At 37.2% G+C, this 19,331-nt stretch overlaps 1 protein-coding gene and 1 long non-coding RNA gene across 3 annotated transcripts; one reads left to right on the forward strand and one right to left on the reverse strand.

Moving 5' to 3' along the window:
* The first annotated feature begins 377 nt into the window (after positions 1-377).
* On the forward strand, positions 378-11,241 carry LOC141376040 (uncharacterized). 2 transcript variants are annotated; one of them, XR_015499023.1, is made up of 4 exons: positions 378-449; positions 1,174-1,239; positions 1,315-1,389; positions 11,109-11,241. It is a non-coding gene; the product is annotated as an uncharacterized LOC141376040 (long non-coding RNA). The 2 variants fall into 2 exon arrangements; XR_015499022.1 differs by lacking the exon at positions 378-449 and having other exon boundaries at positions 1,167-1,239.
* A 3,584-nt stretch (positions 11,242-14,825) lies between these two features.
* Positions 14,826-19,060, reverse strand: en1a (engrailed homeobox 1a). Its single transcript, NM_131045.2, has 2 exons — positions 18,237-19,060; positions 14,826-15,992 (listed from the first exon to the last, which is right to left on the reverse strand). The coding sequence occupies exons 1-2, from the start codon at positions 18,610-18,612 to the stop codon at positions 15,673-15,675; spliced, it is 696 nt and encodes a 231-aa protein (NP_571120.2). The 5' UTR covers positions 18,613-19,060; the 3' UTR covers positions 14,826-15,672.
* Between the last annotated feature and the right edge of the window lie 271 nt (positions 19,061-19,331).

The following is a 19,331-nucleotide window of genomic DNA, read 5'->3' on the forward strand; positions in this document are numbered from 1 at the left end:
AAAATATTAATATTAAAATATGAACTTTAATATTAATATATTAATAATAAAATTAATATTTTAATAATAATTAACTCAGTCCCACCCCCCAGTGGACTGAGTGACTAGCTAGCGTGATCTGCAGTTGTACAGTGCCATATTACGCACATGGCTTGGCAGGCGGAAGAACAACTAGTTCTTAAATGTTGGCATTATTCAGACCTGTATTTCTATATATATATATATATATATATATATATATATATATATATATATATATATATATATATATATATATATATATATATATATTCAAAATAATTATTGAAATATCGAAATTTTGATAAGGTAATCGATTCTAGAACATACAAAGCTGGTATCAGACGTATCGATATTTTAGTATCAATCCGCACATCACTACCCAGCTAATCTCCACACACGCGGGTCAGGTGTGTGACTGCGTCTAATTAGTAAGTCGGGTGTTTTATTCACTGTAAATAAAGCTATTCTCTTTAATCTAGTTGATGTAGACTCATTTATAAATTAGTTGCGGCAAAATGCCGATTAGCGATGTAATTTTTAATAAATCTGTTATAGCAATTAATATCACGTATCTAGTTAACGTTAGCTTGTTTACAAGAGCTTGTTGCATACTAGTGCACTGCACTGCAGCTAACACGTCATAGCTGTCTCCCATGCATTGTTGTATATGTGACGACTTTGGCATAATGTTAAGTTAATGTAACAATGTTAGCATATTGTTCATTACTAAATGAGCACTGTGCTATGCTCGAACTGACCCCCAGCACCCCACATTGAGGTAAAGTTGGTTTCATGTTCACACATTATTACTCTTTATTAATCTGAGAAAAGTACAATGTTCAAACTCTAAATAGAGAAATCATATTAGCAGCCTATGACTATCACAATACAACATTGTTCGCAGTCAGAGAAATAGTGCTAATGTTGTCATGAAGTCATGTTTACATGATATTTTAATCTGAATATTCAAAGCACCGTGGTAAACAATGTGTCACTAGTTGTCACTGAACGAATGTGTAAATGTAAAAACAACTTTACCTCCATGCACCGACTGTATTGTTTTAATAATAGTTTTACTTGATGTAAAGCACTTTAAATGACCATTGTGTGTGAAATGAAGTACTGTATAAATAAACTTGTCTTGCCTTACAGTGTCAGGACTAAATAAAATGATAGAGAAAAGGAAAATGGACATGATATCATTGTTCAGTACGCCAAGTAAGTACAAATAGTTGACATATTAAGGTAGTTTGGCTTTAAGAATGGGTGCTCATGAAATTACTCATGTCACAGTATCAATCACAGGTGAAGCAGGCAGAAATGATTGAGGGACAGGTGGAGCAGGGTCAGTCAGATGCACAGTGTCAGGTAAGTGTTCTGCTTTTATTGAAGAGATAATGACTGAACCTTTTTTTGGGGGGGTGAACAATTTATTTTCCAGATATGTGGCTGTTTATCAGATGAACATTACAGGCTCACCTGTTTACAGTATGATCTATGATAATAGTTATTCCATAATAGTTATACACTGATTGCAAACTCAGACAGATGAGCTTATGGACAACACCACAACAGAGCGAAACGATGCTTTATTAACACTAGAGAGCGCCAGCTGACAACCACACTACTGGTGTTTCATTTAAACATGTTTTACCTGTCTTTTTGATGTCTATGTGACACACACACACACACACACACAGCATCAGGTCAAAGATACGCTCTGGTTCTGATTTGCTCTGCGCATGGAGAATGTGTTTTATTACTGTGGAAAGAGCTTGAACTAAAGCAGCAGCAGCTCATGAATTCACACACATATGCACACACACACACACATATATGCTTGCACATACACATGGACATGCACACACATGCACAAACTCGCACATACAAACCTATATACACACACACAAATATGCGCACACACATACATGCACACGTAGTCGCATGGACAAACACTAACACACAAACAAGCACACACAGATATGCACGTTCGCACCCACATACACATGGAGACACACAAACACACATATATGCCTGCACACATGCACATATATACACACACACACACACATATATATATGCACAAACTCAAAGGTGCTAATATACACATTTGCATGCACACACACATATGTACAGACACATATATGCACACATATGTATTATTCTATCATCATTTCTTTTCATGCGCATCATTATTTTCGCTGGTTATTTTAAACGAATAAATTAATAAATTGACAGATGAACGCATAAATAAATAATATGAAACAGATATAATCTAAATAAACAATTGTTGATGAAATAAATGCAGCCTTAGTGGAAACGAGATATTTAATGGGGGTGGTGTATGTCTAAACACACACACACACACACACACACACACGTTGGCAGCACTTCAGACTCATTTTTGAGAGGAAACAGTGTGTCAGTGATGACAGGCACAGTTACACCTGGAGTCCCCCCTTCATCCGCTCTGACCCACAATCCTCTGGGCTCATGTGTGTACATTTCCATCAGTTCACTCATAATAACTGATGCAGTTTCATTTTTAAAAGCATGACTTTTCTCTGGGAAATGTTTTATAGCAAACCTGCTACATTCAGGCTATTTTGTTGTGGGAGATTAATAACAAATATTTTACATTTTACACACTATGGTCATTTATTGTAAATACAAAGTGCTGTTGACCATATTATAATGAAGTGCAGATAAAGAAGTAACACAACAACTATAGTAATTAATCTGTTGTGGTGATTCTACAGTTGCTATGGTAACACAACAACTATAGTAATTGATCTGTTGTGGTGATTCTACAGTTGCTATGGTAACACAACAACTATAGTAATTGATCTGTTGTGGTGATTCTACAGTTGCTATGGTAACACAACAACTATAGTAATTGATCTGTTGTGGTGATTCTACAGTTGCTATGGTAACACAACAACTATAGTAATTGATCTGTTGTGGTGATTCTACTGTTGCTATGGTAACACAACAACTATAGAAATTAATCTGTTGTGGTGATTATACTGTTGCTATGGTGACACAACAACTACAGTAATTGATCTGTTGTGGTGATTCTACAGTTGTGAGTAAATTAGTATGTATGGGTGTTTCCCAGTGATGGGTTACAGCTGGAAGGGCATCCGCTGCGTAAAACAAATGCTGGATAAGTTGGTGGTTCATTCCGCTGTGGTGACCCCAGATTAATAAAGGGACGAAGACACAAAGGAGAATGAATGAATGAATGAAATTGTGTGTGTGTGTGTGTGTGTGTTACTCATAGTTATTACAGTAGATACAGCTGTGTGTTGTGATTGGTCAGGTCTCATCACAGAGCAGGTGTCTGTGGGGGTCACGACCTCAGTCCAACGAGGGTCAAATAACTGGTTTTAAACGGTGTGTCCGCCACCTGTCCAGAGGTCAGAGGTCAGGGGCAGAAGGGCCACCAGCAGGACTTGACCAACCACACAGAGACTGTGGGAAACTCAGTAGACACACACACCTAAATACACCCAAAACAACCCACAAAGGGTGCTCTTTGTATGTATGTATGTATATATGTGTGTGTGTGTGTGTGTGTTTGTATGCATGTATGTATATATATATATATATATATATATATATATATATATATATATATATATATATATATATATATATATATATATATATATGTATGTATGTACAGTTGAAGTCAGAATTATTCGCCCTCCTTTAAATTTTTTGTTTTTGTTTTAAATATTTCCCAAATGATGTTGAACAGATTCAGGAAATGTTCACAGTATGTCTGACAATATTTTTTCTTGTGGAGAAAGTCTTATTTGTTTTATTTCGGCTAGAATAAAAGTAGTTTTTAATTTTTTAAACACCATTTTAAGGTCAATATTATTAGCTTCCTTAAGCTATGTTTATATTTGATCGTCCACAGAACAAGACTATTATACAAAGACTTGCCTAATTACCCTAACCTGCCTAGTTACCCTAATTACCCTAGTGAAGCCTTTACATGTCACTTTAAGCTGTATAGAAGTGTCTTGACGAATATCTAGTAAAGATAAAAATAAATCAGTCATTAGAGAAAAGTTATTAAAACTATTATATACACAAATGTGAACAGAAATTGGGGAAAGAAATAAATGGGGGCTAATAATTCTGACTTAAACTGTATATGGGTGAGGTGTGTTTAGTGTTTCATCCAAAGTATTTAAGTGTGTTTTGCTGCAACCAAGGATGCTCCAGATATGTTTCATAAATATATATATATATATATATATATATATATATATATATATATATATATATATATATATATATATATATATATATATATGAGCTAACATCTATTTGCATGTGCAAGTGTTTCAGTGTGTTTCTTCCCAAACGGCCTCCTATAACAGACAGACAGACAGCCGGTCAGTGGGTCTAGACGTCTCGCTCCAAGTGTCTTGAATGAGGATTGTCTTTCTCTCAGTGCCTCCTGCAGAGCTGCAGAAAGAGAAGAGCGATTCTCACTTCCTAAACATGCTGAGGACGAGCAGCCTCTGATCAGCCAAGCTCAACACAACAGCAGGACAAAACACACACACACACACACACATATACATTCAGTCATTTTCTTTTCGGCTTAGTTCCTTTATTAATCAGGGGTCGCCACAGCGTAATGAACCGCCAACTTATCCAGCACATGCTTTACACATCGGATGCCCTTCCAGCCACAACCCATCACAGGGAAACACCCTTACACACTCATACACTACGCCCAGTTTAGTTCATCAATTCCCCTATATCACATGTGTTTGGACTGTGGAGGAAACCCAGGCCAACACAGGGAGAACATGCAAACTCCACACAGAAACGCCAACTGATCCAGCCGAGATTCAAACCAGCAACCTTCTTTATGTGAGGCGATTGTACTACCCACTGTGCCACCGTGCTGCCACCACACATATACACACACACACACACAATCTGATACACACAAAAACAAAAGTACACCTATATATGTACTTGCATACATACATGCGCACACACACAAACCTAAACACACAAATGCACACACACACACACCCTCATAAAACACACCAAACACAAGCACGCACACCCACAAACACATGCACGCTCGCACACAAACTGACACACATGCACACGCACAAGAGCACGGCCACATATGTACACACACAAACTCACTCCAGCAAGCATGCACACAAACTAATACACACATTCACACAGATGCACGCACACTCCCACATGCACACACGCATACAAACGCACACACTCACAAACAAATGCAAATGCACACACGCATACACACAAAAACACATGCATGCCCACAAACTGACACGCAAATACACACAAGCACAGATGCACATGGGATACGTCCCCCTCACTTTTAGAGACAAACTATTTAGAAACAGGTGATTAATAAATATATGAACGCTAAATTTTGGATGCCCCACTTTTAAAATGTCCACTATGCCCCTGCACAAATATGTGTGTGTGTGTGTGTGTGCGCGTCAGGTGTGTATGTGGAGCAGGTGGGGGGTGGGGAGCTCCTGCCCTATTTAAAACACTAACTAACCTATTGCCTTATAAACGGTTGACCTTTAACCCCGTCCAGGTCAGATTCTCAAAGCAACTGTGCCGAGTTTGCCACCCACAGACACTCGTGCTAACACACACTGACATGCTAACACAGCTACTCCACACACAAACACGTGCATTAGCTGGTCAGTTTGACACAGGAAAAAGAAGTCCTGAGGGAAATTTGAGATCTGTAAAAGCGTACACAGCGGCCTCTGGTGCATACGCAAAAACAAAACCTGAGAAACAACGTAGCTCCTGGGACGTATTTGCTGCTCTCCAGAAATGTATATAGTGGTACATTATCAGAATGAGTTCATTCATTTTCAGAATGAGTCTGGGTTGGAACTGTTCTAGCGGTGGAGATTCATATGCTTCAGTGACATGTAAAGGCTTTACTAGGGTAATCAGGATAAAGTTAGGGTAATTAGGCAAGTCATTGTATAACAGTGGTTTGTTCTGGAGACAATCCAACACTAATATTGCTGAAGGGGCCAATAATATTGAGCTTAAAAACAGTTACAAAACTGCTTTTATTCTAGCTGAAATAAAACAAATAAGACTATCTCCAGAAGAACAAATATTAGAGGAAACACTGTGAACAACTCCTGAATCTGTTCAACATCATTTGGGAAATATTAGAAAAATGTAAACAGATTCACAGCAGGGCGAATCATTCTGACTTCAACTGCATATATGATGGCACAGGGGCGGACTGGGACTAAAAATCAGCCCTGGCACTGTAGCCACACCAGCCCATATTACCACACCGACACAGCCCTATCCACGGACGCGCACATTTACTACAAAAACAACCCATTTATAACAAATTTATACATCAATCATTTCATTCATTCATTTTCTTTTTGGCTTAGTCCCTTTATTAATCTGAGATCGCCACAGCAGAATGAACCACTAACTTTTTCAGCATGTGTGTTACCCATATGTGTAACCCAATTCACCTATAGCTCGTGTTTGGACTTGTGAGTGAAACCGGGAGCAAACTCCACACCAAAACACCAACTGACCCAGCCAAGGCTCGAACCATTGACCTTCTTGCTGTGAGGCGACAGTGCTACCCACTGTGCTGCCCCCTTTCGAGACTATTTCAGTTAATTTTATGCAATTGGCAGCGTCTGATTTTAGAGCAATCTTTTGCTTTCTCTGAGCTTTTTGGCACCACCTTTCCTTTTTTACAGTCCATCTCTGACAATTAGCTTGTGCTGCACTTACTGCACTTACTGTTTGTTTGACATTATTGCCAGATTTTGATTACGTCCACGTAACCTCTGATTGGGTCGGCCCCTCTCGAAACCAGCCGGCCACTGTCGAATGGGCCAATGCTTAACATTTATTATTATCATTACTATTATCATCATCATATTCACTTCTTGCAAGAGATGAAAGCTGCCTGCATGTATAAACAATACATATATAAATTTAAAAATAGCACACCGGACCACATTTTAAAATTAAAGGTCCGGCCCTTTTGGCATTTGCCAGAATTGCCAGATGGCCAGTCCGCCCCTGTGATGGCAAGTTCATTGGTATGAGTCGAAATGTCTCGTTGGTTGTGTATTGATCAAATCATAATCCATCATCCTCAGACTGAAATGATTAATTGGTGTTAAATGATTTACGCAGTGAGGAAATGATCGGATGTTTCTCTGCATGCGTTACTAATCACATAATTATGAAATGAATTGATTAACCTCTCAGCCCGAATCTGTGTGCCCAGAGACTCCATGATGGAAACAGCAGACTCTCAGCCCTCATTACAACCACAGGGTCAAAAGCCAACATTAGTGAGACCATCTGCTGTGCGCGGACACACACACACACAGGTTTGTTTTTGTGAAAAGTGGGGACATTACATAGGTTTCCATTCATTTTATACTGTCCAAACCGTATATTATATTGCCCTCATCCCACCCTACTCCTAAACCCAACCATCACAGGAGTCAGTGTTCAGCTTTACTCTCTGATTAAACTCATACTGTGGGATTTATAAGCTTTTTGAGAAATGAGGACGTCACTAATATCCTCATATTTCACCTCCTTTTTGTAAAACCTGTGTCATACCCATGCCATTATACAGATCTGTGTCCTGATATGTCACAAAAACACGTACACACACACTCAATAAGAATCTCCTGCATTAACTAATACTGTTATGCTAAATACTTATAATAAAACACCCCCTTTACTGTAGTGAGAGTGGAGTGTTGTCCACTGAGTGAACACTGCTGCACACTGATGAGGAAAAGTCTCCCAAAAACCCCCAAACTATCAGCAAGTGTGTGATGAAGATCAGCTTGTTTCTTTATACTGAACAGATTTGAGGATTGAACGAGGCAGCTGGCGCAGTAGGTAGTGCTGTCGCCTCACAGCAAGAAGGTCACTGGTTCGAACCTCGGCTCAGTTGGCGTGTCTGTGTGGAGTTTGCATGTTCTCCCTGCCTTCGCGTGGGTGTGCTCCGGTTTCCCCCACAGTCCAAACACATGCGGTACAGGTGAATTGGGTAGGCTAAATTGTCTGTAGTGTATGAGTGTGTGTGTGTGTGTGGATGTTTCCCAGAGATGGGTTGCAGCTGGAAGGGCATCTGCTGCGTAAAGACATGCTGGGAAAGTTGGCGGTTCATTCCGCTGTGGCAACCCCGGATTAATAAAGGGACTAAGCCGACAAGAAAATGAATAAATGAAAGATTTGAGGATTGAAGTTAAATCTTTCATCTTTATTTTAGAGGTTTAGTGAAGGCGGGTCCTTTTGACCCGAAGGACGTAATAGTGTACACGGAATTATAAGACAACACTAGATAGTTAACGTCAACATGCTGATCACCATTTTAAAAAATGTGCGTCTGATAGCTTAGGGCTGGTGTACTCTGTTCAGCATCACTGACTCAATTATTAGCCTGATTGTATCTCTGTTTTCCTGTATTTATAGCTTGTCTCTCCGTGAACGCTATAATGAGTGTGTATGTTGGCATTATGGATGATTGCTGTCATGCTGCTCTGTTGGGTAGTTGACCACTGACTGGCTGATAGCATCTGAACTGTCCTAGGCTGAGATTTACGACTCTTATCTGGAGCGCAGTCTTGTCTGCACTTGGCTGTGTGTGAGATGTGAGGCCATGCGTCCGCTCTCGGTCTGCCCGCGTGGAGAAATAATAATAACAGGTAGCCCTGCTGACATCCTGCACACACTGCAATTTACAGCGGCTCTGCTCTGCGTCAGCGGTGGATGTCAGAGGAGGAATTTTACTGTATTCTGTGCAGACGTGTGTTAAGGAGATCATTGAGGCCTGTAGCCAGACTGGTGAAAGGGGTGGTTCTTTTTTTTTCCACAAAAAGGGGATCTTTTTGCAGCTATTCGCACAATTTTCTGTTTAATTATGAGGTTTAAATGCTGTATTTTTTACACACCTCCTAGTTTTTCATGATTTATTTTGTTTGTGATTTTTTTATTTTGTGTGTGTGTGATAAAAACGCCTGATTTTGAGGTGGTAGTTCCCAAAAATTCATGGACAATTTTGTGATTAAAATATTCATTCAGTCATTTACTTTTCGGCTGAGTCCCTTTATTCATCAGAAGTCGCCACAACAGAATGAACCGACAACTATTCCAGAATAGGTTTTACGTATAGCGCATGCCCTCCCAGCTGCAACCCATCACTGGAAATCACCCATACACACTCATTCACACACATACACTATGGACAGTTTAGCTTACGCAATTCCCCTATAGCGCATGTGTTCGGACTGTGGGGGAAACCAGAGCACCAGGAGGAAACCCACGCCAACACGGGTGCTCCGGTTTCCCCCACAGTCCGAACACATGCGCTATAGGGGAATTGGGTAAGCTAAATTGTCCATAGTGTATGTGTTTGTATGAGAATGTACGGGTGTTTCCCAGTGTTGAGTTGCAGCTGGAATGGCATCCGCTGTGTAAAACATATGCTGGAATAGTTGGCGGTTCATTCCGCTGTGGTGACCCCTGGTTAATACTAAACCGAAAAGAAAATGAATGAATGAAGTTTTAAGTTTTAAAAACCACAAGGTCAGTATTATAAGCAATTTAATTATTTTTATTTTGCAAAATGACTCATATGATGGGGTTTTTTGGATAAAAAGAAACTGAATGCATTTTTTTTCCATCTACTTGAAGTCCTCGTATCTGATATTGGCCCTTTACAAGCATCTGCCTGAAGGTCGAAGGCATTATATCTGATCGCCGGTGTATCTCCGACCTGTCTGTGGCTCTTTAGATGTGTAGATATGTTCAATAAATGATATGGTTTGCCTATATAATTATCCTGGTGCAGATTGTTAGTCCATCAGTAATGAAACCCTTCAGTGATGAACAAATGACACCGTTTCTCAGTCACGCTTCCTCTTTTTTTCCAACTCCTCCTGTGATCAGTCTCTAAGTGTGTTTCCAGCTATAATCACATTATTCCCTCATTTACAGTACTTTGACTGGTTCCTCGTTGAGTTATTTTAACTTTTGTTAAATATTGTTGTCATTTTACAGTAGTTTATTTGTGCATCACTGTAACTGAAATCCCTTCAGGAATGTACAGAAATGTGCTCAAAGCCTTCACACATGAAGAACACAACCTATTGTTTTCTAGTAAATACTTTTTAACTGTACTGTTGTAACATGTATTAGTATTCAGTGTATATAATGAATGATCTGGCACACAGTCAACTTTATCAGATGAATTGAGTGTAGTTCACTCAAAATTGAAAGTTTATTCTACTCATCTGAAGAGTTGTGAACTCAGTGTTGAATGTATGAGTTGATTAAAAACCTTATTGCTTCAGCTTAAATAGAGTAAGTTCACAGTACTTATAGATTAGTTTTTAAACTTGCATGGTTTGATGCAATCGGTTTACTCTATTTTTTGGGGTTTGACAGTGCAGTTTTAAACTGATAAATTATAATATAATTTAGAAATTTTTATTTTAGTTTTTGTATATGTGAATATTAATGTTTGTGTGTTTGTGTATTAATATATGCATGACTATTTTTTAGGCCTAATACAAATCGTATATGAATTTATATGTGAATATATTTATTTAACATGTTTTGTGTGTGTGTGTGTGTGTGTGTGTGTGTGTGTGTGTGTGTGTGTGTGTGTGTGTGTGTGTGTGTGTGTGTGTGTATATATATATATATATATATATATATATATATATATATATATGTGTGTGTGTGTGTGTGTGTGTGTGTGTGTATGTATGTATATATACACACACATAACATAATGCAACAATATATATATTTACACATACACAACTCGACTACTACCTTGACTAATAATCAGCAGTATTAATAGCATGTCGTTTTATGAGCTAATAGTCTGAGTTAATTGTTTGTTAACAGCATGAATTTCTAAAATTAAAGTGTTACCGTATTTATTTTTATTTAGTAGGGTCAAAACAGATTATAAAACTGCCTCGCTGCGCATTAAACAATGTATAGGCTGTATACACATTCATCAGTATGAAACTGCACATCCAGCCTATACACAGCGAGCACATGCTGGATTGTTGAGGGCTTTGACTGCAGGACCACACAGCGGGTTTTGACAGCGTTGAAATGGGTTATCTACGGTCCGAGAGGAACCCCATTCCCAAAATACTGCCCGTGGAAACCCAAGCTCCTGCAGACACAGATGGACATGTGGATCCCTGAACATCACCTGGGCTGCACACACTGATCTGCGGGAATGTCGGCTCTATACGGTTCACACTGAAAAAAATATTCATTGGATTTACAAACTTTTAAAAGTAACCTAAGTGGTTGCAAACAATTTATATGGGCAGAATTATTATTATTATTATTATTATTATTAAAATATGCTGTTTCTTGGATTACACTAAAAATGCTGGGTTATTTTAACCCAATTCGGGTGAAATATGGACGAACCCAAATGCGACATTTCGTCTTATATATTAAAAATTAACCCAGCAGTTGGTTTTGTCCAAAATTCACTCGAAATTTGGTTGAAATAACCCAACATTTTCAAGTATGTAGTGAAAAGAAATATTTCAACTAACGAACTAATGACAAAGAAATTACACTGGTTTGATTAAACTAAATATGCAAGTGTGCGTGTGTGTTCAAATGAACTGCGTTTTGCATGCAAATCTTACGATCAGCTGCTTGCTTACACGATTTATGGACAAAATGTCACTTTTGCCAATGTAAATGAAACATGTAGAAATGAAACAGAAAATATATGTCGCTGTTTCGGTTGTTCTTGTGCGTGTTTGTCGAATCTCTCTCTCTCCCTCCCTCTCAGTGTGTGTGTGTGTGTGTGTGTGTGTGTGTGTGTGAAAGGGTGTGAAATGTTCTTTACAAGTTGAACGGTAAAAATGAAGAAGCTGTGAGTCATTGTGCAGGCTATAGGCATATATATTTCCATGAACAAGAAGAACAGCAATTTTAATGCTAAAAGTCTTAAAGCAATTATTGGTATTAAAATAACCTAAATCTGCGTGCACTTTCCCTCCCGGAAAGTTAAACATGCAAACGTAGCAGCTACCTTATGGACACTGCTGTTTGTTTTTTCTAATTCACCATATGCATTTTAATTGTTCGGTAGTTTTTTAAACACCTTTTATTATAACACGCGGCAAATGTGTTTACTTATCCCTAAAGTTATTACAAGTTGTCTGAGTGGATATACAGCTTTTTTCATATTATAAAGTCTGTCTAACCTTTGATAGCTTCAAAATGTTATGATTCAACATAATGTCTATAAAAACCTAATTTATTTCAACATTTTACATATATCAGTCACATAAAGCATGTAAAACATGAAAACCAATGACTGCTGAGAATCCAAATGTAAGTATTAGGCTATATATATATATATATATATATATATATATATATATATATATATATATATATATATATATATATACTTATAACAAGTTCATACATATTTTTCCAGAAACTGTTTATTTTTAAAAAAATATATACAAACTTTTATTGGTCGTTTGATTCAGATATTGTGAAAGCCTTTTCCCCCAGTAACTTCAATTGTTTCCACGTGTTCATTCTGTTTTACTAATAGAAATTTCTATGTGCTATACTTTCGTCCATTTACACTCTAAAAATGTTGGCGTGTTGGAACTCAAAGCTCGCTTAAATATGAACAAACGAGCCGGTTTAAAAGTGCAATTGTAATGCAATTGGGAAAAGAACTATCCAACCTCAGGTTTCTTCATATTTGGCCCAAAACTTGGTTGAAACAACCTGGTGTGATTTTAAAATACGGTTTTTGTGTTTGAATACAAACTTCTTTCCCCTCAATAACTCCTTATTTGACACTGATTTTATTTATCAGTATATCCGTATCCGTCAGTATATCTGAGATGCAGGTTTTGGATAGCCAAACCGAAAAGTTTGGTGGTTTCCTCAAATAAATGAGGCTATTTCAGGCATGCACTGGAATGGCACCCGCCGCATAAAACACATGCCAAAGTTATCGGCGGTTCGTTCCGCTGTGGCATCCTCTGAAAAATCAGGATAATGAATGAGAGAGTAAACATGCCAGGCACTAAAATATCCGTAAATTAGCAGTTTTCCGTATTGTGTTTTTATTCTTCACCGGATTATTTCTGCTTTTAAGTTGACACCTTGAAGTTTTACCCTTGAAAAGTTTGAAAAAAGTGACTTTAATTAGTATTTTTAATAGTTAGCAGTGCTATTCAAATAGGTTAGTGTTGTATATTACACTACAGAGACATTGTAATAAACTGGCAATACATTTTGTTAATTTACACACTTATTTTTATACTTTATTTCGTATATGTTATTTTTAACTACTAAAACGTCAATAAAAGTCACTTTGTTAAACTGTAGAGTTGTTATTCCAACATAAAAAGTGGACAGAGCAGAGATCAACATCCCCTAATGCAATTCACCACGGCAAATAACCACTTGTGCATTAACAGATGTGTTTTTACCGTGTGGAAATTTCCGCTGATAGCTACGGGAACCCGCTATTATACTTTTTCAATCACAATTTGAAGGCTCTATTTATGTGGTTTTAAGAAGTTGACAAAAACAGGCCAAGATCTCAATCAAGTGTAACTCGCTTTTGAACTTGACAGTCGCTAATTCCAGCAGTCAGTCAGCCGAGCCTGCCCGGACACATTCACAAGCGCGCGCGCGCACACACACACACACACACACACACACACACACACACACACACACACACACACACACACACACACACACACACACACACACACACACACACACACACACGCCATACCGAGATGATAGTGAAGGTGTGAGAAAACCACGGATATATGCAGCCACACAATCATGCTGGATGTCCAATGCAGATCTGTTAAATGTTGCCCGGGGCAGAGAGCTTCAGAAAACAAACAGTGCCTGCCATCGGGATAATGTGTCCACGATTATCTGTCTTCTTTGGTTTGATTAATCGCTTACAAAAAGCTATGGCATGCTCACAACAGCCGACATTCACTAGACTACTGTTCTCAAACTCTCAGTGGAATGCTAAATATGATGTGGTTTTAAAAAAGCCGCATTCTCCCAAACAAATAACACAGTATTGTTAATTATTATTGCTATTAAAATTAAAAAAGTCTTGCAGATAATAAGGTATTTTCCATGCTTTAGCATTTCTACAACAACACGGTGTACATGCAGTTTAAATCATTCTGATTATTGATTGATCTGAAAGTCGTTTATGCGAATTAATCTACATTTAAAAGTGACGTTTGATGTTTGTTTAAACCGCTTATTTACAATGAGCCAAAACAACACACATATTGAGTTTTCGGGGGACAACTTAACTGTTTTATATTAATTATAATTAAATGTGTAAATAAGATAATTAAAAACAAATCGCTTGTTTCGAACCAAGCATTTTTACAGGTATTATGAGTCGCATTAAAGTTTTAAATGGGAAATTATCACACGGAGATGTTATATTTTGTTTTATCTTCATTACAAAGACAAAATAAGGCCGCAGTTTGTCGCGTAAAAAGCAAAAAATTATGTTAAAGTGGCTTTATTCTACGAAACATGAGTGAATATATTGGGGAAACATTTATTATTATCGTATTATTTTTTAACATTTTGGTTGGTTCACTTATTCCTGCCCCAGGATAAAATAAATAATAATCTACCTATACAGAAGACAACATAATAAGACAACACGCCTCGTATTTCATGTACAAAATGAGTTTATTTGAATAGAGTATTAAATATATTATGAAGAATACTATCTGAAATCACATCTTTATTTCCCATTATCCCAAGTATACCACCAGCAAAGGGAAAATATTATGGATATACAGTTTAAAACATTATAGCTGCTAATTTTATAAATTCAATCGAATAGCGTCTTTGGCATATACTGCAGTTAACAGCTTATATAAAACATCATAGTTGAAGTAAATTATAACTGAATAACAAACCATATTAAACTTTATTCGCATCTTTAAAATAAAGAGGCTGTCAGTTTAATTTCAGTTTTGTATACACTTTAAAATAATATTTTAATTAACAGCTCATTTTGTGATTTACAAGAGTTTTCCGTTTATTTGCGCTGGTGAATTGCATTAGGTGATGTTGATATCTGCTCTCTCTGTCGACTTTAAAAGTCACCTTATTTACATTTTACTAGTTTGAAATAATAGAATGTGTAAGGAATAATATAAAGAGAAACAAGTCTGTAAAATAACAGAATATGTGCTGCAGTTTATTACAACGTTTTTGTATCGTAATATAGGCTACAACACCAACTTAGACAATATAAAATATTAAAACTGTTAATAAAAGTCACTTTGCGAGCTTTTCAAGATTAAAAGTTGTTGGAAGAAAGATCAAGCTGCCATAATGCAATTCAAAAGCATTAATACAAGGGAAGAATACAAAATGAATCACAAAATGCAGAAAGCTGCTAATGTACAGATTTTGTTTACACTACAATACATCTCCCGCTCAGTAAACATAGGCTATAATATCTGTTTTAAAGTCTTGTGATTAATTTCACTCCAGGATTTGTCTCTGCTAGTTGTCCTCCTCTTCTTGGATGGTGGTGGTGGAATGGTTGTACAATCCCTGCGCCATTAGCTGCATTGCGAGCGCGTTTTTGAAGCCGCTGGACTTCTTGATTTTGGCGCGCTTATTCTGGAACCATATTTTGATCTGCGACTCGTTGAGGCCGAGTTCCCGCGCTAAAGCCTGCCGCCTCTGCTCCGTGATGTAGCGGCTAGTCTGAAACTCTGCCTTCAGTCTCTGGAGCTGCTCGGCTGTGAACGCCGTTCTGGGTCGCTTATCGTCGCTTTCGGTATTGTTATTCTTCTTTTTCAATTTCCGGGTCCTTGGGCCTTGTGTGGAGACAACAATGAAACGAATCCATGAATATCAAACCATTTCATGAAGTGTCCAAACCATTTTAGAATATACAAAGGGGTGCTAGTGTATTGATCTTTCTCGTCAGTGTTATGATAAATAAACAAATTCTTTGAACATCAATCAGTTAACAAATTAACGATTGATTTCAGCAATATATTCAATACTAATGGTTGCTTTAGAATACATTAGTAGCATTGATATTCATTCAACTATTAGTTGTTATGTTGCTATAGTATTGCTAATTAAAAAAAGAGGCATAACTGTTAAGCTACTTGTTGTTTAAATAATTTTGTTTATAACTGAATAGTTTTTAAGAAGCACATAAAATGGTGCTAATAATAAATTATTATATCCGCTTTGACGGTCGCTCTTGAACTTGCGGCAAAAGGCAAAAATCTTTATTAAAATTATTTTTTTATATAGGCTAAATCGTTAAAAATTTGTTTAGATTATTAAAATAATATATTTTAGATTTAAGGACTGATCATACGTTTTTTAGGGAGGTGGTTTTTATAACGGTTCTTTTATTGGATTGTCTGATTAGAACCTTTATTAACTGTAGGCTTATTTCGCCTTTTCAGCCATGAAAATAAATTTCCATTATCATTGAAACTTATAGGCCTAATTAAGGAAACAAAAAAAATCTGTTGGCCTATTTAAAAAAAAATCAATAAACAGTCGATCAAACTCAGCTAGAAATGCGGTTTTATCAAATGCAAAACTTTAAGCAAGAATTGAACACAAGTCAGACGTATGTAAAACATTATTATGTTCCTAAATTTATTTAGCAATTCTTTAATTTAGTTTTGTAAATTTTAATCAAAGTTTACATGTCGTTCAATATGAACTAGCCTTTAATTAACGTGTATTAGGCTACTGTTTTCTGGATTACTATTATTATTGTTAGCCTACTACTACTACTACTACTATTATTATTATCATTATTATTATTATTATTATTATCATTATCATTATCATTATTATTATTATTATTATTATTATTATTGTTCTCGTTATTATTAAGGTTTCCAAAGCTGTAGTCAATTGAAAATGTTTTAATCAAAATCACCAGAGAAATGCATAGGCTACATAAAAAATGCGTAATATAAAATAACGTTAAAAATATATTCCCTGCACATTAGGTCTAAATCATGCATGTATTAGAAAATTAAATATACGAAAAGAAACACACTATTATTGTTTTATTTCAATTGTATTTTTAGGGGGGGAAATCGGTAAGATTTTAGTAAGAGAAGTAATGCGTTATAATAATGTTTGGGTGCTTGTGTTCTCCTCGGTTCATGGCTGAGATCATTTTTCAAAATTAATGTAAATTTCCATCGATAGAAATGTACCGAAGTCTAAAGAAATGTAAAACAAACACTATAATTGTGTGTTTTTTGTTTTGTTTCAGCAAATTGCTAAATTATTTCCTAAATGAGATATTCCCCTCAACAAACACTGAAATAGTTTCTCCAGATTAATGTAAAATTGCATCGAAAGACTGAAATTTAATCTAAACTGAATTTAAACTAATTTAAACAAAACTTAAAATTAACTGATCGATTTAAAACAGACAACAAATATGTGCAAAAGCAGAAGTGATGTTATTTGTTGCCACACTATAAAAAACATCCAAAAAAAATTATTTTTCCGTATTCTTTGATTCTTGTTGTTATTTCCACAGTTTATTTATGCTTTTGAATTGCATTATGGAACCTTAATCTTTCTTCCAACAACTTTAAATCTAGTAAAGCCCTCAAATGTGACTTCTCTGCACATGTGTAAAAGTGTGCAGTGCTATATTGTCTGTGTTGGTGTTGTTTATTATACTACATAAACCTGGTAATAAACTGCAGCACATTTACTGTTATTTTACAGACTTATTTCTCTAGATATCATTCTTATATTATTTCAGACTACTATAATGTCAATAAAAGCTGTCAATGTTAAACTGTAGGGTTGCATTTTCAACATCAGAATTCTACAGAGCAGAGATCAACAATCCCATAATGCAACTCGCATCCGTAAATAAAATGAAAACTCTTCTGAATCACAAACTGTTCATTAACAGATTTTTTTTACAGTGTAAACAAACATAATCAGCTAGCAGAAAATGAACTATCCTCCCTTTAACGATCAAATGAACGCGTGTCCTGCGCAGAAATAAACAAGTAGGTTACAATATTCGGAGTGTTTGTTAGCAGCTGCCTTACCAGATGAAGGCCGATCAGAGTATCTCGTGCAATAAACCCAAGCGGGCCACAAAATCTGCTTCTGGCTGTCTTTACTGGGCGAGGAGGATTTACTGGATCCCTGCTCCACCTTATTAGACTGACTGCTGGAAACCGGAGATGAAACGGTGGACGAGGCCGAAGAAGAAACACCGTCGCTCCGGGAGTCCAGGACAGCAGTCGGTCGGACACCCGAATCCCGCGTTACTCTCTCTCGCTCTCTTTTACAACCGAAGTCCGGTCTGAGGATGTTATCGATGAAGAAATCAGTGTTTCTGTGCGCAGGGAGCAAAGGTGGAGAGGGCAGAGATCCGCTGTCATCCTCCTCCTCACCCTGACCCCGCCGCTGATCCTCCATAACAGCTCCCCTCCTGGATTTATCCCGTTGTTCTGTTCCAAATATAACTATTAAGACGTGAGAATGTTATCTAGGTTTCCATGACAACGCGCTAATTACTCGCGAGCTCATTATTTTGGTAAGTCAACTTGTTGGCATGCTGTGGAGATTCTGTTAATATAACTACGCGCGCGTCTTTGGAGAGAGCGCGATACAGAGCTCTCATGCGTAAAGCTTGACACCTCTTTCTTTTCTCTTTTTTTTCCCCCTTTCTTTCTGGAAGTCTACTCGTGCACAACCACTCTTAGTGGCCTCCAGCCGGAAACACATCAGATCACTCGGATGAGTTGGGAGCCTATCCATGACAAAGGAGCTCCGTGCCACGTGTGTCCGCGTCCAATTCCGTTCCGCGCCCGCAGTGCGCACTGACAGGCTATACATCAACCTGCACAGAGATCAGTCCAGCCCTGTCTAGAGCCGAGAGTTAATAAAATCACACCGAACACAGGCCTGCAGGTGTCTAAAGCGACGCTTTTGGGGAAAACAAACAGACAGACAAACAAACAAAAAAATGAGCATTCTGAGCATTTTCTGTAACAGCAGCATGACGTTGGTTAATAAAAGCTATTGGAAGTACTAAAGACTTAGACTTAGAAAACTTTATTGATCCCGCAGGAAATTGCTTACGTAATGACTGCCATAACACACAAACACAGAAACACAAAAACACAAGACAGAAT

This window comes from Danio rerio, chromosome 9 (genome assembly GCF_052040795.2).
Source record: "Danio rerio strain M-AB ecotype USA chromosome 9, GRCz13ab, whole genome shotgun sequence".
NCBI lineage: Eukaryota > Metazoa > Chordata > Actinopteri > Cypriniformes > Danionidae > Danio > Danio rerio.

Coding starts and splice junctions, on each gene's coding strand:
- en1a (NM_131045.2), bottom strand. CDS start 18,612: ATGGAGGATCAGCGGCGGGGTCAGGGTGAGGAGGAGGATGACAGCGGA. Junction 15,993..18,236: donor CTCTGATCGGCCTTCATCTG/GTAAGGCAGCTG, acceptor TCTCCACACAAG/GCCCAAGGACCCGGAAATTG.